Source organism: Tinamus guttatus, unplaced genomic scaffold, assembly GCF_059628265.1.
Source record: "Tinamus guttatus ecotype Peru unplaced genomic scaffold, ASM5962826v1 Tinamus_guttatus_pri_ptg000480l, whole genome shotgun sequence".
Taxonomy (NCBI): domain Eukaryota; kingdom Metazoa; phylum Chordata; class Aves; order Tinamiformes; family Tinamidae; genus Tinamus; species Tinamus guttatus.
This window is the reverse complement of record NW_028289014.1, coordinates 902,747-930,442: the sequence shown is the minus strand read 5'-3', so window position 1 is coordinate 930,442 and position 27,696 is coordinate 902,747. Positions and strand designations below refer to the sequence as shown.

At 43.9% G+C, this 27,696-nt stretch overlaps 2 protein-coding genes across 5 annotated transcripts; both read right to left on the bottom strand.

Moving 5' to 3' along the window:
• Positions 1–1,778: 1,778 nt before the first annotated feature.
• BLMH (bleomycin hydrolase) lies at positions 1,779–18,861 on the bottom strand. The gene is made up of 12 exons (XM_088533101.1): positions 18,787–18,861; positions 18,287–18,484; positions 17,574–17,683; positions 16,783–16,924; positions 15,382–15,470; positions 14,007–14,099; positions 10,611–10,766; positions 9,958–10,116; positions 9,788–9,855; positions 9,285–9,402; positions 6,806–6,875; positions 1,779–2,396 (listed from the first exon to the last, which is right to left on the bottom strand). Exons 1-12 carry the CDS (start codon positions 18,797–18,799, stop codon positions 2,245–2,247), a joined length of 1,368 nt encoding a protein of 455 aa, XP_088389227.1. The 5' UTR covers positions 18,800–18,861; the 3' UTR covers positions 1,779–2,244.
• A 1,181-nt stretch (positions 18,862–20,042) lies between these two features.
• Positions 20,043–24,464, bottom strand: TMIGD1 (transmembrane and immunoglobulin domain containing 1). Of its 4 annotated transcripts, none has more exons than XM_088533126.1 (7): positions 24,200–24,464; positions 23,925–24,028; positions 22,611–22,889; positions 21,840–22,118; positions 20,892–20,995; positions 20,576–20,604; positions 20,043–20,146 (listed from the first exon to the last, which is right to left on the bottom strand). In XM_088533126.1, the coding sequence occupies exons 2-7, from the start codon at positions 24,001–24,003 to the stop codon at positions 20,143–20,145; spliced, it is 774 nt and encodes a 257-aa protein (XP_088389252.1). In that variant the 5' UTR covers positions 24,004–24,028; positions 24,200–24,464; the 3' UTR covers positions 20,043–20,142. The 4 variants fall into 4 exon arrangements, with proteins under 4 accessions (XP_088389252.1, XP_088389251.1, XP_088389253.1 ...); XM_088533125.1 differs by having other exon boundaries at positions 23,925–24,025; XM_088533127.1 differs by having other exon boundaries at positions 23,925–24,025; positions 24,282–24,464.
• Between the last annotated feature and the right edge of the window lie 3,232 nt (positions 24,465–27,696).

Sequence of the window (27,696 nt, the reverse complement as noted above, 5' to 3'; positions counted from 1 at the left end):
AGTCTCAAGTACAAGGCTGTTTACTTGCCTCGATGCAAGTCACAGCACGAGGCAGGATCGCGCGTTGCAGAACCGTAAGGGCAGAAGGGCCCTGAGCAGATCATCTGCTGCAGCCCCTTGCCCCCAGCAAGGGACAGCCAGCAATACCCTTTCTGACATGTTTTTCGTAACCTTTCCTGAAGATCACCAACAACGGAGACTTCACACTTCCTCAGGCGCTTTATTCCCAAGCTTCACTATTTTTATCGCTGCACTATTTTTATCACTAGAAGGTTTTCCTAATCTCACTGAATCTTGCTGCAGTTGAAGCTCATGACTTCTTGACCTATTTATCATGAGCAGTGGGAACAAACAACTCCTTTATTTGAAGTATCAACTTATGTATTAACAGCAGATGTTTCCCCATTTCTCTAAACACCACAGCTCCTCCAGCCTTTTAGCAGCTCGGTTTAAACCTCTGACCATTCTTACCACTTTTCTCTGCATTCCTCTTGGTCCACATCCTTCTTGAGCTGTGAAGGCTCTCAAAGCACCTAATCTGGGGAGAGAAGCAGCCCTGCAGCTGTGGCACACTGCATTGGTTCCCTCCTCTAGCCACCACTCCTGCCCTCTGCAAGGAATATTAATCATAGCACATTGAGTCAGCAGGGATGTTTCCTGGCCAAGCCCAAATCTCAATCTAGTTCAGTAGGCAACATGTCCACTCATAAAAAATGCCAAGCTAAAGTATGTGTGTCACAACAATGAGGTAAATACAAATTAGTATCTAAGGGAATGATATTTAGCAACTTCCTGCTGGATACAGTACTACATGCCTTTCAAGCCCAGCCTAGAACCTTTGAATTCCAAAAAAAAGTGTTTGTGGTGTGTAAAAATGAACAAAACCAGCAGGAAGAATCAAAATATAACAACTTTCTCTCTTTAAGGGCAAAAGGAAGAAAAGTCAAACCAAGTACTACAAAACACCAAGCATCCTTGTTTTGGCTCCCACTTGACTTTAGCGATATTTACCTACTAGCCAGAGTAGCTGGCGGATTATTTAAGTGTGGTTTTTCGTCTTCACTTTCTCTGTTATTTGCCTGTGACTAACTGCAGAACAGAAAAGCCATTATGGTACACAATGTCTTGACATTTGGCACAATTTAAATCAATGGATTGGTACTGTACTCATCACCAAAGTTATTTGAGTGCCTGTAGTGCTTGAAATACAGCATTGTTTATCTTTGTTCAGGAGACGAGTGCATTTGTGACTACCACTGAGAACATAAAACAGCAGGTCTTCCTGCTCTACCCATGTCCTGCCTCACTTAGGTTTGTTGCAAGTCACTTACATCCTTACAATTCAGTAATTATGTTTGGCTCATTAAATAGAAAATAAATAAAGAGTTTACCCAATCACTTAAGAAAGTGTTTATTTAAAAGCTTCATAGCACCATCTTGTTTTTGAAAACATCCAAATAAAATGCAGCAATTAAAACTTTTTTCCTGTTGAGCATGACACTAACTCCACCTGTGAACATGTGTATGGTTGTTCTTGCTAATCTAACTGAAAAATAGCGCTCCTGAGCACACAGACATAACACTGGGTCTTGATACAGTTATCCAGTCCTAGCTCAATAATGGAAGGTTAGAAACAAGCTAAACTGGAAGCCTTCAGGAAGAAGTTGTTTCCTGCTGGAAGAGAATTTTCTAAATGCTATTTTAAGGGATGGAGCAGTTTCTACTCTATCTCCTTCCAAAATTTCTTCTCTTGGCAGCAAAACTAAAACATAAAAGTATAAAATGTTTTGGATATTCTTTTATGCTATAAGAGACCATGGATGATTAATTTATAAGTATCTTGATGTATTTCATTAACAACCAGCTAGCTGTTAACTTTAAAGAATGGCCTATTATGGCCATCTTTTCTAGGGAAAATACTAGTCAAAAGGATTCTAAGTTACTATGCTTTTTTTTTCATTAAAAGAGTAAGATAAAAATCAAACGGCCATTGAAAGCACTTCTAATGCTTTTTCATGATGAGTTTTTCCTTTGTCCCTTTTTAGTTTTGCAGAGTAGCCTGCCTGAGAGCCTTTATTGAGCCAGTCAGTAAAGCGCTATTTTCCAAAGATCCTTAACTTATATTTCAAGAATATGGACCATGCCGAGCACGTGGTCACATGAACATTTGGCTATGGCTTCCAACCACTGGGATCCTCTATTGCATCTACTTCTGGTTGATCATTAGGAGGCCAACACTGCAGTTCACTTGGCTAATGCCCCCATAGGGTCCCAGGCCGGCAGAACGATGGGCTCCTGCTGCATCACGGCCAAGATATCTTCTGGCACATGCTTCTTATCCACCACCACCTCATACACGTACTCAGAAAACCAGTCATCTGTCATGATGAGGTAACCTGGAGACAAAAACAGGTCGTTACAACAGATTAAAAACAAGTATCCTCAAGAACTTAATGCACAGGCTAAGCCGATACTGAAGAACTTCGTGTGCACGATCAGGCCAAGCGAGAGGCCTGTTAGGCCCAGAATATTCATCATTTATGTTTCATCTGTTAAGACAGGCATCTGGAATACTCAAGTGAATTCACAAGCCTTTAGAAAATAATATTTAAGTCAGAAGGTAAAGCTATCTGTGTGCCCAACTTCACAAGCTTTCAGGATTTTGATTAAAGAAGTTTTCCTGATAAATATCCCTATCATCTTCGGTTTAACAAGCCTCAAACTTTGCTGCTTCAGTTCCTGTAGTAAAAGGCGGCAGTTGTCTGCTTTCCTCAAATACAAGGCAGCTAAATCACACTGCAGCTGAACTACATCTTTATTTTCTCCCTTAATATTGTTCCTCCTGGATTTTAGTGGACTGCCTTTGAACCAGGAAAAAAGAGTTACCTGAAGTGTCTCAGCCTTGAGAACACAACTACCACTGGAAACAAGCTATTCAAGGTGAACCAAAATTATAGCATGCCAGGGAGAGAGCACATTTAGAAGACAGATGAGAAAGCTTTATGTAATAAAGTTCCTCCTGTCCTTATACAGTATCATCACACAATCAAATGAAACAAGAAAACGTCCTAAGAATATGGACAATAAATGCATCTATCTACACCATCTTGTTTCTAAAGCAAGAGATCAGATTGGATTCCCATAAATTAAAAACCCTATCAATCGTAACCCGAGCAGAGGCCATTTTGGAAGCACTGCCAGAGGGAGCTGCCTTGATTATTCTCTCCTCAGGATATGAGTTCTGTGGGACACAAAAACCTCTCACTCCCAAGAGCCAACAAGTAATTGCACCCTGAGAGGATAATGAACTCAGCCTCCGACATCCTGTATCTCGGAGCCTGACGGTGCCGATTAGGATCGCGCTGTCTGAACAAGGAGGAAACGCCAAGCAAAGCCTCAGAACATGCAAATAAGGCCGGTGCTCTCCGAGGAGGCCTGTGCCCTGTGGCACAATGAAAGCCATTACCAATTATTCTTTAAAAGGATGCACACACGTTATAGGCAGCAACATATACACCTAGGAGCCCGCCTGAGGCAACCCCGAGCTCCACAGTCCATCCGGGTAACGGAAGGAAGAGGAAAGGAAAAGTTTGCTGCATTTTCAAACAGACACAGGCATGGAGCCCTACCTCAGACCATGAATCTATTGCTTCTCCTCAACCCATTCCTATGGTAACATACAATATCACGGAGGAAAGCTTGGAAGGGGGTTGTCTATCTAACACACCCCTTGTCTACACCTCCTTGGAGGCAGGAGGCTTGTCCACTGTTTTCTATCTGAGAATGAAACATTTCAACACTGCCAACACTGCATCTGGCTGGCGAGAGGTCAGGCAGGCAGGATGGCTACGAGCTGCGGCCGCCTGCTGATGCCACCTTCACCTCCCCAAGGCCAGAAGGTAACAGAGCCTTCAGAATATCCTCCTGGCATCAGAGAGACACTAATGGCTACACTTCAACCCCTAATGTCCTGATACATACGAAGAGTAAATACATAAGGCAGAAAAAGTAGAGAGGAAAGTCAAAGGGAGCCAACTTCTAGCTGGAGATGCACTGTAAGAAACTTCTCTTCATGCCAGAAGAAAAAGAGAGATAGATATTCAAGAAAAATATCTGATATTTGGATTCAAAGTTAAATTGTTGCATTGTGCCTCCAGAACTGAGTGTAAGCAGAATAATTAAACTTGCTGGGATGCTGGACAGTGTGCCAGTAAAACACATAATGGAAAACTTTTTTACTGGGAAGCGATTTTTATTTTTGTTTTTTTACTTCAAAAGGCAATGTTTGTCAGCAGCTGTGTTCATTCCTTGCAAAAAAACCAGACTGGATTCCAAGAAGCAGTTTTACAACAGATATCCCTGTAATTACCAAATATTTAGGAGCGCCAATGCTAGCTGTTCTCAGGGCTTCCCTTTCCCTGGGGCAAGCACTGCCATAGGAATTGGGTCCTGCCTGCTGGGAGGAACGCAGGGGTACAAATAACGTCCTCCCATGACACCCAGGCCAGAGCGAGGCTGCCCCTGCTCCTGTGGCACCTCTCAGCGATGCCGGAGGGACTCATACAAGAGCATTCCCATTTCCAATCACCTCTAAGCTTTCTGGGACTCAAAAGCCCTGGTTTTGGGCACTCTGTGGCAGGCCCTTCGCCACGCTGCCCGAGAACAGCGGAGCTGGGGCTTGTGTCCCCCACGCCCAGCCAGGCCTCAGCTGGGAGATGCCAAGTTTAACATCATTCTTGGCCACGTTACTGCTGTGATACTAGTTTCCTGTGCTGGACTTATCCAAACACAGCTTCCCAATCCCTTAACAAGCAGATAAGATAAAGTTCCCTGCCAGGCTGACTCAGTGGTACAGCAAGGGAGCTGGGCCAGCCTGCAAACCCTCGCTCGCCCTGGCTATCCAGGGCTACAGCGTAACCATCATCCTATTGCTCCGGTCAAGCTCCCTCTTTTAGCACTTAGGAACGAGCTCCAAAGATCTGTCCAACTGCCCTGAGCTAAGCAGTAAGCTGGCTGCATACCCAAGAAAGTTATTCAAGGATTCACCTCCCTGGAAAAGCAAAAATAGCCTCAAATAGAAGTCAAGCTCCCTAGTTCTCATGGGATTTTCAATCACGGCACTTTTCCAGACATCTCTAACCAAAAGAAAATATAGACAGTGAGCAACCATTTCCGGGGACAGTGGTGTCCACCACCACAAAACAGATGAATGGCAGTGACTCACCAAGAAAGTTCATGTGGGTGGTATGTGCAGTACACGCACACTCTGTGGACAGGCTCTAGTCAAGCCACTCTGGAGCCCTATTCTGTTCCAGAGCTCCCACTGCTCTGGAAGAATTCAGTCCTGAGAAGTAAATGCACACTTGGGAAAAAAGACAACCCTTGAGGCACGTAAACTAATTGCAAAGCAAGTAGCCTCAGCTTAGGAGTAACAACTATTACTCAGTAACATGCATACAACTGCCTCTGTTCTGATCTCGGTTAACAGCAGCAACTTCTGCCCAGAGAGCTTCAGGGTTTACTTACTGCATCATGGTTGGGAAGTAATGGCCAATATCCTCACGTTAAGCCCTGTGTTTTATTCTAAGTTCCAATCAAGGACAACTCTGAACCTTAACCAAAGGAGTATATGCAACAAGCAAAGTGCAAGAGTTGCTGACTGACACCTATGTTTTGAGGACCAAACCAAGCCCATGCTGAGCAGCTGTAAGGCAGCTCCTTCCTGGAAACATTCCTCTCACACTGGGAGCAGCTAGCTCTGCAAACCAAGGATCTGCAGTGTCTCCAAAGGAAGCCTTCTGGCATTACGAGCACCACTAGCCATGCATTTTTTTTTATTCTCCAAAAATACATAAAGGTGCTTAACGTCTGCAAAATAGTTAGTTTGTACGTGGAGACAAAGTTTTGATGTCACTTCTTTAGTAACACTCCAAATTATATTTTAGTATTGTCACATTGATAAGCCCTGAAGTTCAGTACCAGCACAGTTTCAATATCTATTTCATCTAAAGATGATTATTGGATTGCTTTCCTGTGAACACCTACAGCAAACTCAAAACAGATGATGCTGCAGACCAAGGCCAGGCTTGAAGGAACCTGCTAAACCACCTCCCAGCTGGGACTCACCGTTCTGCCCGTGCCGCCTCTCCCCGGGCCATGCCAGGCTGCCTCTGCAGCCCGCTGGAGTTTAGAGACCAGCTTAAGGGAAGAGCAAGCCCGGGCCGAGACCACGCTCAGCGGAAAAGCAGGGAAACCTGGCTCTGAGCTGAACTTTATCTGAAGTGCGATCTTGTTGCTAGTGCTTGCCATACCAGACAAACACTCAAAGCAAGCCGCAGGTCAGGCTTCTGGCACAGCGATGGAAAGGAGATTTTTATAGATTGAGAGGTGCTGGAGCTAGAGCAGTTTGACACTGCAGCTGCTCACAGTGCTGGCTGGAACCAGCCTTACCCTGCACAGCCTCGTTTCCATAGGCAGTAAGTGCAGTGATTGACAAACAGCGCTTTAAAAGAAAACCTAAGACACATTTGGCTTTCACATATGACTCAGGAAAACTGTTTAAGTAGTATCAGCCACAGTCAGCATGAGGTGCAGCATGAAACAACTCTAGTAAACAGAGCTAAGCTTGAATCTTTGTCTTCCAAAAACAAAGTGCACATCTCAGTGATCTGCATGCTGTTTGCAGGCTCATTTCAGGCGTGTTTCTAGTGAAAGACACATTCACAGCATGTCCTTTTTCCCCTCCAGCTCCCCATTTCCAAACACTAAGCTCAACAGTATCTCCTGTGGCTAGAGATTACTTTACCTTTATTACCACGGTCTTCGCCCCAGGAGTTTTCCACTCTCCATTTTTCAAATGACCCTTCTTGCCCATCCTGTAGCAAAACAAGTACATGGTTATTGAGTAGTGAAGAGACAGGTGAGTTTACAGCAGTCAACCCAAGTCTGAATCCTGCACCAGCAACCACAAAGCTCCACTCCCCAAAAGGGAGACACACTGGTGAGTTTTGCACAATGATCTCTTGCTAACAGTTTAAAGAAAGCAATTTTCTGAAATATTGCTTACATAATGCATGAGAAGGAGTTTATAATAGGCATTTATTTTAATCTGAGAATTGAACTTAAGGCAGTTTAAACTTTCTAGCGGTTGAGTCAACTTGAATTCTGTCATGTGTCAGGGCTGTCTGCCTTGTGAAGCACAGAAGTACTTGCTTAAACTAGAAATTAGAGGAAAAGAACCCAGGCCATAAAGTAACTGTAATAATTTAGAAACACATTAGTAAGAGAAAGCACAAACAGTGGAGAAATCCAGCTGAAGGGCCGGTCTGGCTCACAGGATGCATCAGGCTTCTGGCAAACATGGAACACATTTGACTCCAGGTGTACAAACACGCCACATTCTGGGCTGTATTCTGCATAGCCAAGGAGCTAGTTCAGATGTATTGAGCACCTCAAAGCACTGAGAACAGCCCTTGGGATTGCTGCGCCACAGACCGAACTGCCGCTTCCGCTGGAAATTTAGGAGCAAGCAGCTCCCTTGAGGAACCAATGAATATTTATTCTTGGTACTGCATTTTAAAAAAAAAAAAAAAATGCAGAGAACTTTAGCCTGAAAAGTGAGCTGTGAAGCCATTTTCAGTATTCAAAGGAATAGTGCTATATTAAGAGCCTCCCCCCTACACACACACACTTAAAAAAATAAAAGGAAATCCTTAATGTGTGACACTTGGGAGCTACCAAACTAAAGATAAGTTTAGTCATTATGCTGTCTAGAATAAACACATTTACGTAAATGATATTTTCACCAAAAAAGTACAGTTAATCCACATCATTTTTCATTGTAAAATTGTAATATAATTTTCTTCTCTCCAAGCTTTTTTTTTTTTTTAAATATAAAGCAGGTAAATCCAAAGCATTGCATTTGTACGGCTATATCAAAGCTTCTTCAGATTAAGTTAAGGCTTAATTTAAAACATGTTCAGTAGAAAGAACAACTTAGTCTGGTTTGAATGTGGAAAAGCCTTCAAATTCTGGACTAGTTCCAAGATAATAAAATATTTCTTTTAAAGAATCTTTTCATTCTAAAAATATTATATTTAAAGATATATTGACATATGAATTAGTCATATACATCTTTTGCTTCTCTAAGTAATCAGATGATAACAGATTTTATGTAACTATACATTTATACATGCAAAAGTAGGAATTTATAAATATAGACTGCAGACTATATCCTCCAGTGAAATGCAGTCAGTAATTGTCATCTACAAATGGGAACATACACACTACAGTGGTAGAGAGATATAGGTTTTGACTTCTAGAAAACTTATAAATATCTAACAAAAAATATAAGATGTGCTCACAATTTAATATATTAAATACAAGTGTTAGAGTTCAAGATGCAGAACAGTATGAACGATTCTATTGAATTTTAAGTAGTAATTCAGAAAAGCTCATGACTCTCAGCAGTCCCATCTCAAGTTCTTAAACTTCAGCATTCAAGGAAACTTTAATTACATGTAAGCAGTTATTTCTCAAGCCAAGGTCATCCTGGACTGGAAAAATCACTTCAAAGAGTTTAATATTAATGACAACTTGTGGAAACAACGGAAAATACCAAAATTGCAGATAACCCAAAGGGGTAAATATTCACATAGTTCTTTTTAACTCATTATCTCTCTTTGTTATACTGCCAGAAGCAGCTGTAATGCAGGATTCATCTCAGCAAACAGCCAAACAGCTATTTTGGACAGCGTTTTCCTTCCTAATTATGAGGAGGTCAGGAAAGTCACATACCACTGTGTTGTAGAAGGTTAAGATCTTTACAGAAGTGCCTCCTACTGGCTTTTCTGGCATTTTAACCAAGTATGAGCTTCATGCTGTAAAAGCTAGATTAAACTAATCTGTGCAATGGGATAAGGTGGGAAATACCTGCAGTTATATCTTGCTAAGCAAGGAATCAGATATGTCAGAATCTGCATTTAAAATGTTTTAGGAAAGGTTTTCTTCTTTCTTAAAAATAGAACTTTTCTTGTCCATCTCCAGTAGGGGCTTGTGCATAGAAGGAAAGAAATTCTTGACTTGACTAAAATTCTTCCCTCCTTGTTAAATATTTACGGTTGATCTGAATGCTTCACATACACATAACACGGAGAAGAGGCAACCTAGGCCTTGTTGCACACATAGCATCATACAGTGTGAATAACCCCTGAGCATATAAACAAACTGCCAAAACACTCAAATACATCTGTGCAAATATCAGAACTTCAGAAGAAGGACTCTACCTTCTCAGTGACAGCTGTCAGGACCATAGCATGGGTCATCAGTGAGTCGCCAAAGATTAATCGTTCTGCTTTGTTCATGTTCTTGATGGAGACTCCAAATACCAGCTCATGATTAAATCTGCAAGAAAACCACGTAAATGTTGTCAGGAAGGATGTAGGAAAGATTCTCAAAACTAACCAGAGAATCAGCAGACTGCAGTATCCCAGGAGCCGGCGCACAGACTCAGGTAAGTTCAACAGCTTCTAGTGTCAGAGAAGACTGGTCCTTCAGAAGCATCTCCCACCAGATTAGACAATTCAGATGAGAGAACATAACAGACACTTGGCAGTGCATCTTTAAAGGAACAAAATTTTAGCTAACGAGTGCAAAGAGCATGTCTGTTGCCACTGAAATATTTAAGAGCTCATATTTGCATGTAAATCAGAGCGCATACAAATTTCAGCCAAAGAACTTTCATATCTGCTCAATTATCCAAAGATAGCAGTTCTAATCTTCTACTTACATATTCATGTCATTGATTCCCAGCTTGCCATAGAAGTGCTTTGCAACATCACAGCCAAACCACACGGCCTACAAACAGAAAGAGAAATATCACATCTGGGTTATATCCCAGAAAGTTTTATATTACAGGAGTCAGCACATCATCTGTGGAGGGAAATCAAACAAACAAACCTCGCCATCCTTAATCGAGGCTGCAGCCAGTTTTTTCAAGACATCAACGGGCTGGTTGTTATAGAGCGTTCTCCTCCCGCCCACCATGTTGCCGAGGTACTCCACCGTGTACAGCTTGTTGTACGGGTTCTGCGGCCGGGGATCGTTCACTAAACAAATCTGCCAAAATCAAGATGTCATTCGTTAAGGTGCAGCTTATTTGAAAGCTTTGAGAAGTTGATCTAGACCGATTTTGGACAAATGCTTCTGTTCTGCTAGGTGTCTATCCCATTAAAAAATGAGAAGCTTGGCTGGAATACCCGTTTTTTCCCCCTAATACATCTTATTATGTTCACCTTCAGTTGTGGCACAGGAGCACTGCTTGATAGTCTTTTTCTCTAACAGCTGGTTTTATTTATGGCTGTGACTTATCCAACCACTACATGTCATATCATTACAAGCTCAGAGTGCAACGCAAGGTCACACAGCTAATTGAGGGGCAGTGCACAAATGAAATGGGGGAGAACAAACATGGGGCCAGCTGGTGGCCACCCCATGTGGGGCAGTTACAGATGCAGACAGCACACCTGCAACAGCAGAAAGGAGTAACCAGGAGGGGTTTTACAGTAAAAAAAAAAAAAAAAAGTCTTGGACTGTCATTCTGCATGTCCAACCTTGTCCTCCATGTTGAAGTAAGGCTTCACATGCTCATTGTAGAATTGCACTGGCGTCACAGGGCCGATTTTGTTGTAGTTCTTCTCCTTGTCCCGGAACTCCCAGCAGAAGGTCTCCGGAGGGCTGCCCAAGCAGGTACTCACTATTCTGAAAACCTGCCCGGAGAAGCAGACAGCTGTGAGAACCTGCTGCAACCCCCACGTCTGCCCTCGGCCACCGCGGGGTCAGGGACCAGCAGAACCAACAGGTGATTTGCCCCATGCACAAAGGGGAGCTGAATCTCCCACCACACATACAGCAAAACATTTCACCCTGGTGCTTCCCCTGCACTAATCCCTTCTTTCCTGCAATGTTCATTTGGATTTCAAAGATGGACCTTTGTTTTTTTTTCAAAATCCTGGAATAATCTTCTCATGTGTACTTAATACATTTAACAATGCCCCAATTTAGGGTTAAGCTGGCAGGTTATGCAATTTAACTGAAGAGCTCTGCTTCCTGGGACATCCTTTGCAGCTGACATCTTTCTATTGATTTTAATCATAAAAAGTCTTCACTAGGTTTTGAGATAACAGGTTCCCTATAAATGTTTCAAATGGTGTTTAGGAATAACCCATGGTTCTTTCTCACTGGCCTTGGCATAAAATGTGCCAAGTTGTAGGTAACATAACCAGATGAATACCTTGAACACTTAGCAGGACCTATTAAAACAAGTATAGGAACAAAGAGAAAATCCAGCCATATGTGAGTAGGTTTGAATTGTTTTTACTTTAGCTGAAACCAGTCTACTTCAGTCATTTTGTATGCCTTGAGCATAAGAAGTCCTTTCCTTGCAATGAACCTCTAGTTTATTTGAAATCAAAGGGAAAAAAAAATCTAATCTAACCTGCACCTACCCCGTCTGTACTGTGACCCAACGCCTGTGGTTTGTGTTAACATTCCTGGGCTGTCTTCTCACACTCACTAAGTTTCCACAACAGAGGAGACTTAATACCCTTCCCAGAGCTGATCTGCTTCGGGTCCATATACATCCACATACATCAGTTCAACTTGTTCCACAAGAAGCTTCTTCTCTGGAGGTTCTGTAAGAACCACTAGCTTACTAGTGGGTTACTAGCCTTACTGTTTAAACACTTCACATGCAGCAAAAAAAAGAACTAAAACTTCATGCCAACTAAGGCTCAGTATTTGGCTGTGTACAGGATGCAGCTAAGGGTGTTCTTGGTCCAAGTAGTTTAAGGAAAACAAAACACGAGATTAATTATGGGTTGAAACAAGGGTGCAAGATCATATTTTTGCTGGAGGAATTTGCACTTTTTATCATTAATCAATGTTAAAGAGCAAATGTAAATTCCTAAACTGCTATCAATATTTAGCTTTGTGCAGCCTGCACAAAAGGTAACATTTGCTGTGGACACAGCCCCAATTACCTCAGATAGCCTCATCTCTCGCCCCTTGGGGTAATGGAAAAAACATGCCAGAAAAATGCCTAAAAGAAGAGCAGCAAGCAGAGGGGCTGCTGCCAGAGGAAGGAAAGCCATGGAGACACCAGTGTCTCCCTTAGCAGAGGACATGGTCACGCCTGGGAATGGCTCCACCAGTTGTTTTTCCACCACACCCATCCCAGGCCATCCCTTGATATCTAAAAAGCCTCCTCTATCAATGCCCTTTAGAGACAGACTTAAGCTAAAAGGTGACTTGTATCACTCTAGTGACAGCTAGAGCCAAGATAAGGCAAAGATAAAGTGGCTTTTGTTAAAAAACAAAAGGAGCGAGGAGGGGAAAAGGGGACACTCCTGATAAGGAGGAGTCCACAGAGGAAAACAGTGAGGGAAGAAAGATTAAATCACATGCGTGGCACTGATCTCAGCTTCTGACCTCTGTGCACTAGTTTGATAAGGAGAATGTTTATACAGTTCTGGATTGAATATTTAATCCCATGTTCCAGTGCAGCTGCCCCATTTTAGCTGGAGCACTGCCTCCCTGCATAAGGGAACTAAGATATGCTACACAAATAAAACACAACAAAGCCCAAGTTCTGTTTCAACATCCACAAAAATGGATGTAGAGCCACTTATACACATGCACACAGTGGTCTCAACCCCTGAAGTGTTTGTAAAGTACACAAAACAAGTGCAGATGGATATGCCAGCCAGGATCTTTATAGGAAGGAAATCCACTTAGGTTACAAACCACTATTACTACTCCAAGAGGAAATGCTGTACTAACCGCAGAGAATTAAGAGCTGTCGTCTTACAGAATACAAAAATTGCAATCAGTTAATGATTCCTTAAGACTACTTCAGGATCTCTTTTCTGAGCTCATTTTGCAGTGAGCTGTATGTCACTGCCAAAGTGAACATCCAACTTGGGAAGCTTGGAATTCTGCTGCAAAACTGTGCAATTCGAACAGTTTTCAGGATTCAGAGGACAAAATTAAAAAAAAAAAGGCAAACATTAAATCAAGCTTCTGCTTAAAAGTTGATAGGACTATTCCAATGTAACTTTTGCTTAGATCTTAACCAGATATTACAGTAAACATCTTTTGATGTTTATTGGATTGCAGAAAAAAATAAGACTCGTTAGAAAAGGTTGGGTTCTTCTATCTGAAGATAGACATTAAAGTTACTTCAGCACTTTGCATTATACACTTGAGATGCCCACACATGATTTTTCCCTTTTTCTTTATTTTTTGGAAGGTATACATTTGGTCAAACATCAGACTAGCACAACACTTCAAAAACAGCTTTTGCTATTTGGAAGAACCACCACCAGGAGCCTGGGATAACCAAAACAGAACATGGCACTGTCACACTGCAACCAGTGACCTCCAGCTGTGGGGGACCAGCCACCAACCTGCCCACTAGCTAGAAACAGATGTTGTGGCTCCTTCCTCTGCTGCACCCCCCACTACCAGCTCAAAGCTAGAATTCAAATCTCTTACACCCCAGAGTTCTTTTTTTGTTGTTCTTTCCTGCTCTCTTGTGGGGAATTTCTGCAACGACACTTTTACTATAGGACTTGGCACTTAAAATGATCAGAATGAAGTTTCAGCTTGTATATGGAAGCCTGATAGACCACTATTCTGACCTGTTAAGATACAAAATGCTGCTTTCTTACAGAAAATGGGAGATCTTTTCTGGTGGTGAACTACTGTAATTCTGGAATTCTTAAAATTTGGGATATTTATCTGGAAGTAAAAAGCTCAGAATGCACCAAGTGATCAAATATGCTCTTTCAAGAAAACTATTTTTTTAATACTTCGGAGTGGACTGCCATACCAAACCTTTCTAGCTAGGCAAGTCCCTTGTTTTGTCTGCTCCCCACAACTGCAAAACAAGAGCCAGGAGGAAATGCACTCGAGCTCCCCAGCTCCAAGCAGCCACACAAATAATTTACCTCTTCAATCATCGTGTCCATTTCAGCAGTAAGTTCACAATTAGTTATCCCACATGTCACCATATTTCTTAGCCGCAAACAGTATTCTCTCATCTGTTTAACGAAAAAGCCATTTTAAAATTAAGAAAGGTGAGACTACCACTTTTCAGAACTTCCTATGTGGTTGCTTTGGGCCCTTGTATCACCCTTTACAAAATGTGTTCAAAAAATAAAGTCTTTGTTAGATGTTCATTCTTTGAGAGCACCATAATTAAGTCTTTAAATTAAACTTAAAACATCACAAAAATAAAAAATTAATAGTTGCAATTCAATTACTATTTTCCAACTACCAGTTTGAAGTTTATAGCCATCAGCATTTCTTAAGGCTTGATTTCTCCCAGTTCTGCAACATAACTGACGCCACAACATCCATATGCATTACTGCCTCCGTGACTCACAGGGAACAAACTGTCTTCATACTGTAAAATCTATTTTGCAATTCTAATGCATAATTCATCTCTCGGTTGATAAAGAGGATGGAGTGTTTCCCCCCTACATGCAGAGCTGCAGTAAGAACAGCCCATGCTTCCTATTACCATCACCACCCGCAAGGCCAAGCAGCGGTGAGTGGGGGCCCCTCAAGACCAGCTGGTTTGTGCTGTTCAAGACAGAAACACACCAACACCACCGGAATGTCTAAGCTCATTGCAGCACATGTTTTCCATTTTTAATATGGATTTCAGATAGCAATATTCCCACGTGAACTAGAAAGAAAAAACCACTAAAAAAAAAGCCTTTAATGGCCTTTTTATCTAGCCAAGACTAGGCTAGCTTCTTCCCAGATGAATTCACTTCTGTAATGCAGTGAACAAGCTTATACCTTCCTTCAGACAGAGCCACACCCTTGTGCATTGCAAGCTGATTTTTAACATTCAGGGTTTTAAAAAGACTTATTTTTTGATCTTAGCCATTAAATTTGGCAGTAATCTCTAGAAACCTTGCCACACTGGTAGATGAAATATTGCGAAACAGTTCTCCAGATGCTAGTTTTATGGATATGTATTTTATCAGCCGCACTTCAGAGAACTGACTTTTTGCAGATTTGAGAATTAGGAACAATTGCTACTAAAATCATATGGAATATTTCCAAGCTACTGAAGCCTCTCAGCAGCTGTCTTCTACATGCACGTTCTCCTACTTGGCGTTTCAAGATAATTCTCACTCCTTTGCTAAGGCTTCAAACAACTTTAAATAAAAGCAACTCAATTGGTGAGATTGCTGAGATGTACTTGATACTTTAGTCAATGAAGAGACATGAAGATGGCTATGAACACCTGAAGCAGAATCATTCTCATCCCTTCCCCTTCTTTAATCATAGCACCTAAATCTGTTCTACCTTATGATTCAAGATCTCATTCATCCTTCTTGTAGCCTCTGTGGTATGAGATTCCGGGAAGTATTTCTTGGGGACAACACCATACTTTTCTAAAAGAAAAAAGCAAAGCTATGAGTTAACAATAATCTCTTCCACAGGTATAAGGAAAAGTTTCTCATCTCCCTGATCTGCATTTTGCAATGGTCCCAAAGGATGGGATCCTTATGACTTGCTATTATTTAATCTGACACTTTAGGAGTTTTAATCTTATTAGTGTTTGTTAAGAAGCTCTTTTGACCAGGACAATCTGATTAGTTTAAAATTAAACTAATGAAATATGTTCTAAAGAAAAAAACAAAACAAGCAAACAACAACAGAAATAACATGCCTCATGAATTATTCCACGTATCTAATCTGTGGTTAGTTGAGTAATTTCCTAGTCTTCCTTTCGTCATAGAAAGAGGAAAAAGCCCTCAGGGCTACATCTCTCCTCAAAGCTTACGAAATGTAAAGCAACAGCTCAGCCACTTCTTACACTATGCTGCTAAGCAAAGATCACACCACACAAAGCTCTGGACATAACAGCAGCAACTAAAGTCTTCTCTGGCCTGATTAAATATTTATAACAACTGGATGTGGAGAAAAGCGACCCCCAGGCTTCAAATGAGCAAGTTCCTTTTGTGATTCCAAGCTTACATTAGTAGCTTGCTACTCTTCAAAGGTGTCATTGTTTTGCCACACAAATTAAAGCAAGTGCAGTTATAATTCAGACACTGAAGTAGCTCCTCAAGCGGTGCTAAACATGATCCTAAATTGTATTTTAAGGGCAGCATAGCCACATTCCACATCATTTTCTTCTTTCTGATCTTTTTATCATCTTTTTTTTCCAAGACTGCAACTCTGAATTGCTTCTGCCTCTTAAGAGGCACCCTATTCCAAATATGTTTTTTTCCTACCACGTGTACTAAAAATTGTATACGTTGATATAAGCCACAGCATTGAGACAATTGCAAAAAAATAAGACTGAATGGTCAGGCACATCCCATTACTTGCCTTTCCGAACCTGTCATTAGCAGCAGTATACAAAATGAGACCCCTCAGAAAGCTGAGTTTAATGAGAATAACATAATATATATTTTAAGGGAACTGCATAGTCAAGGGTATCATTACAGGTAAAAAGGCATTTTATCATCACAGTGATTCCACAGGTTCTGAACAGCAGCACAGTGGAAGCCTACACAACCCTCTATTTAGAGTTTTCGGTAGGGCCTGGCACTCTAGAAGATCCTATACTGCATATCTAGTAGAGCAGCAGCTATTGTAAAAGCAAATCAAAATTGTATTATCTGTTTCAGTCCTCATCCTCATCACTCAAGCCAGTGTACAAGGTCAGGAAGCACTTCCAGCAACAGATTCTCTTACCAATAAGATTGACCAACATATCCCACTGCCCGCCATCATTTGTGGGGTTGGAAAGCAGGAATTGTATCAGTCTTCCTTCCACAGGTTCTTTTTTCTGCGCTGTTTCCACAAAGGCATTTAAAAAGTAGTAGCAACGTTCAACCTGGAATCAAAAGACAGGTAAAAATCTCTAAGTGTGACATTACGCATTACTTCAGTCCTGCATATTCATTCCTTTCATAGTCCTAACTAGATTAAACTATATTCCAGCCATGCACTGAAACTCTTATTTTCCCTAGAGTTTTTTGGGGGATTATCCTTACATACAAAATATTCACCAGTGAATTGCTATATAGAGCTTGGACAGGGCAGGAAATGGGAAGCAGAAGTTACATAATGAAACCCAGCTCAAACTTCGCTCAGCTGCAAGTACTAAGTCTTCTTGATTTCCCTATGAGGGGCAAACCAGCACATAGCTCCCAGATCTGTAGGTCACAAGTACAGCTGAAAGACAGCCCAATTAAAAAGTTACAGTGATGTTTCCCACTGGACCTCCTACAAGTATCATCTGAAATATTCCAAACTCTTAAGAAAAATCATATTCTAAAACATTAACCCCTTTACAATTTTCTTCTCAAGCCAAAAATTGCCCTTTGCTCTTCCTTCATTTGCAATAGACACAAAGAACTTTCTGAAATTTTCCACCTGGGTTCTTAAGGGAGTCAACAGCCTAAAGGAAATTACCAGTTACTCAAGAGCAATACCCACTGCCTGACCAGTCCTAGCACAAGTTACGACCTTAGCTACTGTACCTTATCCCAGAAAAAGAGGTATGACTGGCTGAATTCAAACTCTTCGATATTGTACTTTTTCATGAAGGGAAGACGCATTGCATTGAGACAAGAGAAGATCCAACATCTCCCTGAGGGACCAGAGGAAAAAGAATTAACTCAAACACAGGCACCATAGATGCTCAGAGTTTTTAAACACCTGATTTATAATATTCTTCTGTCTCAAGCCTTTAGCCTGCTGTTCTGGTTGGCATTACACATATCAAAACAAGAACTTCAGCAAACTTGGACTGCATGTGCAGTTCGCAGCTACTCCTATCTTATTCTTTAAGAAAAGGAAAACAGGCAAACATTGCAATGCTAGAGACAGTTATTAATTTATAAGAACATTATAAAGATTCATTTTCAGTTCTCATAAAGCATTCTGGAAAGGTCTGTCAGGACTCAGCTGCAACAAAACCTAAAATAAAGCTGGAAACCCACTGAAATGGTGCTGTGGGTCACCCCACACTTTACTACAAACTATGAGGAATCACTCCTAGCAGAAAATGCTTGGCTGTGATTTTTCACCAGAGGTTGAACATTACTTTCTGGTTGGGATGCAGTAGCACACCCAGGGTTCTCAGAACCAGGTATTTTTGAAACAACCCTTGGACAAATAACGCTTTGCTTGGGGGCACCAGGGAGAGGCTTCAGAGGGGGTCCCTGCTCGCCCCAGCCGCGAGCGCCCTTACCGGAGTTCTTCTGGTTGGTGACGGGCTTGCCCTCGGCGGGCACGGCGTGCTGGAACACCTGCACCGTGTCCTGCACCACCTGCCGCTGCAGACACACCTCGAGCGGGTCGTTGCACGTGGCCACGTTCTGCGCCAGCAGGAACTGCGGCTCGGCCCGCAGGCGCCGCGCGAAGGCGGCCGCCTTCTCCGCGCTCAGTCCTGGGGGACGGGGCCGCCGTCACCCCAACGCACCGGGGGGCGGAAACACCCCCCTCCCGGGGAGAACCTCCCCCCCAAGCCCCCACGGAGGGACGGGATCCCATTGACTCCCACTGCCCGCGGCCTCCTGCCCCTGTAACCGCCACCCCTCGCCGCTACCCCCGCCCCGTTACCCCGGTAACCGCGTCCCCAGGACCCCCCCCCCCCAGTTTCCCACCCCGCTTTGGGAACGCAGCCTCCTCCCCGGTACCCCATCCCCAACCCCCCGGTTGCCCCAGTAACGGGCCCGCCCCGCCCCTCACCGCGCGCGTTCATGGCCACAGCGGCGCGAGCTCCCGACACCGGAACGGAGGGCGCCCCGGCGGAAGCGCCTCTTATAGCCCCGGCACCGGAAGCAGGAAGCGGGGCCCACGCAGGCGGCCGGGATGCCCCGCCGGGGAGGGGGCGGGGGGAGCCGCGCGACGGCGCGCGCGCTGGGACAAATTGCCGCGCTGGCGCGCGCGCTCCCGGCGAACACCGCGCGGGGCTGGGGGCGCCGGGCGCTTTCTGGAACCTTCTGCGGAGGCGCCTGAGGCGGCCCCGGCCTCGTCCGGGCCCCTCCGCGTTTCCACAGGTTCATCCCTGCGCCTCAGCACCCTCCTGGCACCTGCCCCATCCCATGGTGCCGTTGGAGCTATTGGGTGCTTTGCCATCCTTGTAGGAAAGCCTTGTGCTAGAACATAAAAGGGAATTCCCAAAGGGATCCCTTCACCAGAATGATACCCAGGCAGGGTGCGTGGTGGCACTAGTGGACACTGGCCGTCAGGCCCACTGTGGTTCCAGCAGTCAAGGATGCTGCAGTGCTTTCCTCGAGTCGGAGCCTGCTCCTTCTTCACAAGAGGAGCTCGTAGTTGTGCTTTGGAGACTCAATTTACAGCACTCAGCCTTTGTTGGCAATATTAGTAACACCCAATTTCAAGAAGTGGTGAGTCCTTAAAAGCTTGCCAGGGCCTTGAGGAAAATGCATGAGTAGCTTGTTCTGGGGAGGGATGCAGAGGCTATCCTGCCATTTATGCACTGAATATTCTCCCCGAAACCGTCACTGCACGTTATTGAGTGCTTGGGCTTGCCCTGAGGTGCCAAGGAGCGCAGCACATAGAGCAGCGGTGCCAAGTGCCAGGGAGCCTTGGCCCTGGCCATCAGAAGCCGAGGAGCACTGTGACTAACAACAAGGTGCAGCAAGTTGATTGCAAAGTTGTCCTGGGCTCTCAAGGCCACAGAGAGCTTCGCTATGGACTACAACCAAGAAGGCAGCTGCCAGGAGGGCATCTCACTTCATTCATTCCCAAACGTGGCTTTCTGTGGTGACATGTTAAGGATTTAAGGATTTCTCTGTGGAGTAATCAACCAGCTGCCCTGGGTGCCCACATGCTGCCTTTAGCGACGGGGTCTTTACCCATACAAGACAGGCCAGCAGCAGAGGCATCCTGCCCTGCCATGGCTGAGCTCTAGGCGCCCTGTTAGAACCCAAAGACATAAAGAATCATTTTTATTTTGAAAACTGAACTTCAGCCCCAAACGTTTCAGTGCCCAATCTCGATGTCTCACGCAAGGGGTCGTGTTGTGCTGCTTGAAGTGGTGTTGCTCAGTTTGCTTTCTCCTGCGTACAGGAACTTTCTTCACCTGCAGCAGAATGAAAAGAAGAACAGAAAATCACTGGGGAGAAAAATAGGTGAGTTGAATTCACTCATCCAGCTCAGGGAATACTGCAGCAAGGTGGGAATACTGCAGTGTGAGGTATTTTTCTCTGTCTCCACACAAGTGTTGGGACCTTAAGATAGCCAGGGAAGCAGCTGCAGCAGCATCTGGGCTGAAAGCTGCGTTTATGGGCTCATTCCCTTGCTCTTCTACCTGGTACGGTCCCTCCCCTGGAGAAGAGGTGCAGGCCTCTCTTGGCCATCCAGAACAATGTGCTTGCTAACTCAGCACGGCTTTTTTTAGAGTGTTAAGGTGTTTTTTTGTTGTTTCCCGGGGTCAGACAAGGCTTAGAAATGAGATTTCATTCTGAAACTGATTCTGGGCAGCTATGTGAGTAAGTAGTTGAGTACTTACAGAGCTGTTTCACTCGATCCTTTGCAGCACTGCCAAATAAAGAGAGAGGCCTGTTATCTTTTGCATTTCCTGGGCATAGAAGTATTTTTACTAATATTTTACATGTATTTAGTACCTTCCTTCTCAGCTGGCCCTATAATAATATTTAATATTTGATTTATCTGCTGAAAACTCTCTAAGCAAGAGGTTATGTAGCAATTCTATGGCTCTATGGCTATGTAAAGCAACATTACAAAGTCTCATAGGGTAGAAAACTACAGGACATTGCAAACAAAACAACACTAAACTTTTCATAAGAAATTGGAGCTTTCCATACCTTAAAAATTTTTTTTCTTCGAGCCACAATTCCAAACAGTATAGTGAGTGCAACCACGACGGCAGCAGCAATAACGGCCTCCGTGGGAAAAACAGGCTTTTTATCTGTTAAAAAGGAGAGGAAGTTGAGTACTCAGTAGATTGGTGCAATTTTGTAGAATGAGTAATTTCACAGATTTGTAGGGAAAAACTTATTCTCCTCTCAGAGCTGTCAGTGCTGAGATGCTTCTGCTCACAGACTGTGCGTGTGGATGGCCTGGAAAGATGGGAGCCAGGGATGTATTCTAGTGAACTTAAAGAGCTGAAATGTCAGCCCCTGAAGAAGACCCCGACTAATCTATTTTGTTTGGAACCATAGCACAAACTGAGCTAATGCTGCTTGTCCAGCTGCTCTTGTGCACTCAAGAGTGTGCAAAGGAGAAGGGCTCAGCCCTTGGGTGGGAATCAAATATCTGGTGGAGTCACTACCCATCTGAGACCTAGACCTGCAGGCTCTCACTACAGTCCACCAAAGTACAATCATTTCTAGAGAACAGTCTCTCCTGCCTGAAGCATCTCTCTCGGCCTGGCGGGAGACTATGGTCAGGATGATAAGCTTCAAGAAAGACCTTGGGTGCCTTAAAACACCCTTGAATGTGCCCTGGCAGCCTGGGAAGTGAGAAGGTGGAATGAGTCCACTTCAGGTCACGTTTGCGAAATATGTTTAGATAACAGGTAGAGCAGGAAAGACGTTTGCTGCTGCTGCTGCAGTAGCAGCCAGGCGCAGGTGTGAGGATATCTGTCTATCTCCTGGTGTGGCCTGCACTGTCAGGGGTTAACAGAGGGAGCTGAATCACTGCTTTCAACTTGCACTTCTTTAGACCGTAACTCGTATCTTCATATAACTAGATTACTACTGTTATAAAAGAGAATAGAATTATCTGTAAAACCTACTATTCATCCAAGTTACCTTCAACTGTCAGGTGGAAATCCTTACTCCTTTCTCCGAAATCAGATTTCACCAGACAAGTGTAGGTCCCGTTGTCAGACTTAACAAGATTTTTGATAGACAGCTGAAGGACATCACTAGTCTGGTACACCTCGTAGCGATCTTCCTCTAGGGTTAAGGTGTTGTTGTTTTTATACCAGATTGCTTGGCCTTGAGGGTTGGATTTGGAATTACACTTCATGGTAACATGTTTTTCTTCTTCGACCAGGAGGGACTCTTCTCCAGAAAGGTCAGGAAGAACTGTTAACAGTAAAAAAAGTTAAAAATGTGATTATATCACCCTTTAGCAGCAAACGAGTTCACTTTGTATGTCAGTTGTGCACCTTCTTCAGATGGTGCAACACATGAGAGTTCTGCAGCCTTTCCCGATCCCCTAGGACGGGCAGGGAGCAGGGCAGTCCTTGGCACAGACAGAGACGTCCCTCCCGTGACTCCTGTGCCCTGACTTGCTTCCTTGAGAAAGAATCTAGGTGGAGGCAGAAGATCTTACTTAATGACCCACTCATTACTCCCTATAAAAGAGGCATTAGATCAGTCTTTATGTATCACTGTGGAAAGGGAGTGTCTTACCATGTGGGTTATCTCCTCCTAAATGCGTTTTTTTTTCTAGTGAGCACAATGTCCAAGGTGTAAAACACCTTCTCTTTACCTCATGCCCTGTCACCAAGCTTCTCAGCCCATGTCTTTTTCCACCCCAGCCACTCTTGAAGAGGTCCCCACTTCACAACTCACACTGGACATCCAGGATCACAGAGACCTGCACAGATTCGTCCCGCTTCAGCGTGCAGGTGAAGGCAACTCCATTGTCATCCGCACTGACAGGGGATATGCAGATGTTACTGACGTTCTCATTATTTCCAGCCTTGAGATCCACGGTCCCATCTCCTCGGTACCAGAGAAGCTCCTCAGCCTGGCTGTTGTTCTGTACTAGGCAGGAGAGGGAGAGTAGAGAACCAGATACTGTAGACAGGGTGAAGTCGGAAGCGTAATTATTCACTGACAGATCCACACCTGCAAAAGAAGGGGAGTGGGGACATTTAGGCATCCTGTGTTGTACCCTTGCCACAACATCCCTGCTGCCTTCTCCAGGCTGGGAGCTCCCCAGCTTAACCTTGGGGGAGGAACTAAGAGGGTAGTTTCAAGCTTCAGTCAACCTCACAGGTGTGTTTCGGGTGATAGTTTTGTTGTTCTGACAAGAATGTCTCTATTTGCATCACAAAGTTCTCTTCCCAATTACTTAAAACCAATGTGAGGCTTCTGCGACTGACTGCATGAATGCCAAAGCCTGACCTATGCAAACAAAATGTCTAAAAAAACACATTACATCAGTGACAGTGTATCCCACATAGGAAAAGAAGGTCATGGAAGTATTTCCTATCCTCCTTATACTCACTGTCACAACCTACGTGTGCCCTCTTTTTTTTTTTTTTAATTTGCTGCTTTACGGTTTCATCTAATTGCACTGGTTAATCAGGTCCTCAGGCACACCCAGACCAGCTTGTGAGTCCAGCTGTTGGAGGGCTTCAGTCAGTCTAACCCACAAACCCCAGGACATTTTAAAATTAAAAGATACTATAGGAAATAGATATCATATCAGACTGAAGTTCGCTACTGGAATTGTGCCATACATAATGAACTAAAAATATAGTTCAGAATATAAAAGCACTGTGGTGGATTCTGTAAATATTACCAAAAAAAAAAAAATCTAAAGCTCCCCTTCTTAAGCTTGGTGTTCCCAAGTGCCCAGACCTGTCACACTCTTTAAATTCTCAGAGCATGTTTGAAAACAGTGGCCTCATCATTGCTGTGCAGTAGTAGCACTTGAAATGCTGAGACTTCTCTATGCCTTTCTCTCTTGCTCTCCAAATCATGCCTAGAGGCCAGGTTTTAGACAATCTCCAGTTTAGGAATGATCACCCAGAGCTTAGGAAAACTGGGATGCTGTTGTGGCATATCGCCCCGCACACTGCCCGGCCCCGGGACAGCACCGCGTGGCGACATTATGGAGCTCGCACAGCGCCGTGATGGATTTTTGACGTTGCTTACCTGCGGCTACATGTGCCAGGAAGCAAACTGCAAAGACAGGCGCTGCGTAGGGGACCGTGGGGCTGCTTTTCTGGGCCATCTCAGAGGAGCCCAGGTGATACCTGCTGAAGAGAGAGTGTTGCTGCTCACAGCTCGCACAGGCATCAATCTCTCGTTGCCATCAGACACCCTGGCGAGGGCTCTCACAGGTGGTGGGATAGGATCACCAGGGAATAAACCCGGCCAGACCTGTTTCAGACCTTCTCCAGTTCAGAGGTGAATCAAGGGGATTTTACCTGGGCGATCTCTGCTGCGTGAGTTCGTAGTCTCTGACTGACTTTCTTCAGGGAACCTGGAGGAGTGGAGCGCTGGACTTACCGTGGGAAGAATCCCTGGAGAAGTGTCTTTGGCCAAGGAATGTACAGCTCTTCCCCTCCTTGTTTATAAGGTCTGAATTTTAATGTTTTATGGTTGGGTAGTGAGGAGTGGGTCCATAAAATGGGTTCAAGGCCTCGTTCAATTCCTGGCTTTCTGAGCTCCCAGAACACCGAAGAAAGGGATTTGCTGGGTTCTCTGCTCTCTGTTTTATGAGGCTTGCTGGGGCAATGAGTAACTAATAAGAAAGATCCTGCATCAGCCATGGAAGCCTTCAACAAAAAAATAACACATTTTCAGTTTCAGCTTTCTGGGTATTCATGGCTCTGTTTCAAATTGTAAGAAGTACATCTTAGATTAACCTTGGAGCAGGAACAGACCCTGATTTGCTCCTTCCTGCAGCTTTGTCACTGGGTCGTCCTTTGAACTGCAAGTGGAATGAGGAGAAAATGTCCTGGTTGAGACTTTGAACTGGCTATGGCAGAGGGGAGAGCAGAGACACCGTCCTGCTAAACAGTAAGTACCCTGTGTGCTGGAGATGTCCTTCCAGCCTGTGTTGCTCTGCATCCTTCCACTCCTGTCCCAAGACAGGGAAAACTGATACTTGACCAGGACTGCGATTGTGTGACCACAAACCATGCGGTCCTTATGGCCTCCCAGAAGTGTTCCCGCTGCTCTTGGTGTTCCCACAAACACGGGGCAACTCCCTGGCCAGGAGCTGACTCAGCACAACCATAAACCACATTTCACAAGCAGAAAGGAAACCTGGGACGTGTCCCCGGCATTTTCTTTGCTCGTGCACATGGTGGCCCAGCTCACCAGAGCAGAGATGGGAAGTCAGCTCTTGTTCTGTGGCTGTCTGTATGCAGGGGGCACAGGAGCACACAGCACCATTTGTTTGCAGGGTTATAGCAAATACAGGTTATCTTTGAGTGTTTCTTAGTATAATGTTTCTGTGTTAATTGGTTTGCCTTCTAAACAAACAAGGGAGTTGTTTGTACACATGTGTAGAAAAGTCTCTCAAAGAGACAGCCTGGATTATGCCTTCTAGAAAATTGTTTTTTCAGAAATTAGTCTCCAGCCTTTAACACACTTTTCACTTTCAAAATCAATTTAATATAGAAAGAAACTTAGCTTCTTCCATGCTCTTTCCATGTAACATTCAGCTAAGTACTTGCTTATAGTCCAGCACAGTTTTTGGTCAAAATGCGTTTACTAACAGTAGAGTGATCTTTGTGGTTTGATATTAACCTAAGATAAAGTGGAGAGAGGTGGTCAGGGATGGACAAGGAAATATCTCACAAACTCCTGCCAAGTCAGGGTCAAAGTCATGAGAGTCCTGGTAGGTTTTTGTTCATTCTGGTGTTGCAACAATGCCATAGGAGAAGGAGGTGCTTAGACTAAGTGAGGTTGGAAGTAAAGAATGAAAGAATGGATTTTTTTTTTTTACTTTAGAAATGAGACTGAGAAGGATGTCAGATAACAGCTGTTCTGCAGTAAGTTTGTTGTGATATAAGTCAGAGCAACAAATGGGACCTGAGAAAATTCTGCCCCAGATTTGCTGCAGGTCTGTGTTGCTGGCAGCAGAGCGATCGCAGGTTCTTCTGTTCTGCTTTTATTGAGTGGAGACAGTGGCAGTGCCCTGCTTTTTCAAAGGGCTGTGAGAGCTACCAAAGGAAAGAGAGTAGAAAAGCAAGTTACTGCTTGGCTAGAGGCACTGAAGGGCAGAAATTTTAAACTGATAAGAATTACTTTTGCAATGACTTTTACACATTTATTTTTGTATAAGGTATAATTATCTTGAGGGAGTCTTAATTACTACTGAGGCCCTAGAGTTTTGTGGGTTGCATTATCCTCTTTTGCATTACGTTTATCAGCCTCATGTTCCAATACATAAGTCAGCCACTGATGAGTCAAACCAGGAGAAACTTCTTGTGTGAGGCATCTGCTCCATGACTCTCCACTGCAGAGGTTCCAGCACTCTCCTTGAGGCGTTTGGATCAGGCACTATCAAGGCTGTCTTAGACCATGGATTTAATCCAGAATAATCTAACAGACTGGTTCCTTCTTGTGCTCCTTAAGGCATGAATGGACCAGCACACTCCAGAGACTGTTCTTAAATATGACTCCGAACAACCCTGAAAGGAAAAAATAAATACCAGTCTATTCCTGGATGTAATACAAGCTTTCGAAACCTGAGAAGAAAAGATTTAGAACATGATAGAGATTGGGTAAAAGTTTATTTTCCACTTGGTCTCTTAATCTCCTTCTTCACAGTGGTTTGGGTTGCACTTGATTATTCTCAGAGCTTCAAGAGCAAGAGGCCACAACTCACAATGCTGTGGATTTTCACTGACAACACTGCACTTAAGTTGAGAGACATTGCGAGGGCTGAAGGCTGCTCTTGGAGGCAGAAGTTGAACAGGATCACAGAATAGTTGAGTTTGGAAGGGACTTCTCGAGATCATCTAGTCCAACCCCCCTGCTCCAGCAGGGACACTCAGAGCACGTGGCACAGGGTGGCATCCAGGCAGGTTTGGGGAAGGAGAGAAGACTCCACAGTCTCTCTGGGCAACCTGTTCCAGTGCTCTGTCACCCTCACAGTTAAGAATTCTTCCAAGGATCCGCATGGACATGTGGAAGCTGTGGATTGTGCTCTGGGTTGGTTTATTTGTCAAGCAAACAATGTGTGTAGTGTAGCTGTAATCTCACACCGAAAAACATATTTCTGCAATAGCGCCTCAGGCCCCGCTCTGGGACTGCTCCTGTCTTCCCACTCCGTGTGGTTCTTCTCTCTTTATCTTTGTTAATGAGCAGTGCTGTGTATTTTGCAACACTTCAATTGTTGAGGATGGCTGTAACACCCAAACTCACTGTCTCCACTTGCCAGATAGCTGGGCTGGAAAGTGAAGCTGTCAGGGGATGGATCTGAATGAACTCATGCCCCTGCTCCCTCCCACAAACCTGATTTTCCTCATGTATAAAGATTATGGAAATGAGATATGCCCTGATTTCTCAAGCAAACTCAGAGCCCAAAACCCCATGTGCCTTCTCCTGTTGAGATGGACAGGCCTCAGATTTTTTTTTCAACTTTTTGTTAATGATTCCTCTTTTTTTTCTCATTTTTATATAAAAGGCCGCAGGCTATGGTTTTAAATTTAGAGGAGAGATAAATGATTTATATTTGCTTAGGAAGGAACGAGAATAGCAAAAAGAGTATTAAACACACAGGCATATTTTGAAATATTAAAAGAAATGGCTTGGAGGGCAAGAAGCATTCCAATTCATCATCATCATTAATGAAGGAACAGGCCCTGAGATAACTAAAACCCCAGAAGCTTGCCAGAGAGCAAAGCCGAAGGATGAGTGTTGGGCACGGATGCCATCTACTGGATACCCACTAAGTGACCGGTGGATG

Bases quoted from the DNA above. Each gene is read 5' to 3' on its own strand.
- BLMH (XM_088533101.1), bottom strand. The intron at 17,684-18,286 runs GTAAGGGCGCTC...CTGGTCCCTCAG, and splicing joins CACCAACCAGAAGAACTCCG to GGAGATGTTGGATCTTCTCT. The intron at 9,403-9,787 runs GTAAGTAGAAGA...GTTTTCTTGCAG, and splicing joins GGAATCAATGACATGAATAT to ATTTAATCATGAGCTGGTAT.
- TMIGD1 (XM_088533126.1), bottom strand. From the start codon at position 24,003: ATGGCCCAGAAAAGCAGCCCCACGGTCCCCTACGCAGCGCCTGTCTTT. The intron at 22,119-22,610 runs GTGAGTTGTGAA...TACTGTTAACAG, and splicing joins TGTGATCCTGGATGTCCAGT to TTCTTCCTGACCTTTCTGGA. The intron at 20,605-20,891 runs GTATGGAAAGCT...TTTATTTGGCAG, and splicing joins GAAGAAAAAAAATTTTTAAG to TGCTGCAAAGGATCGAGTGA.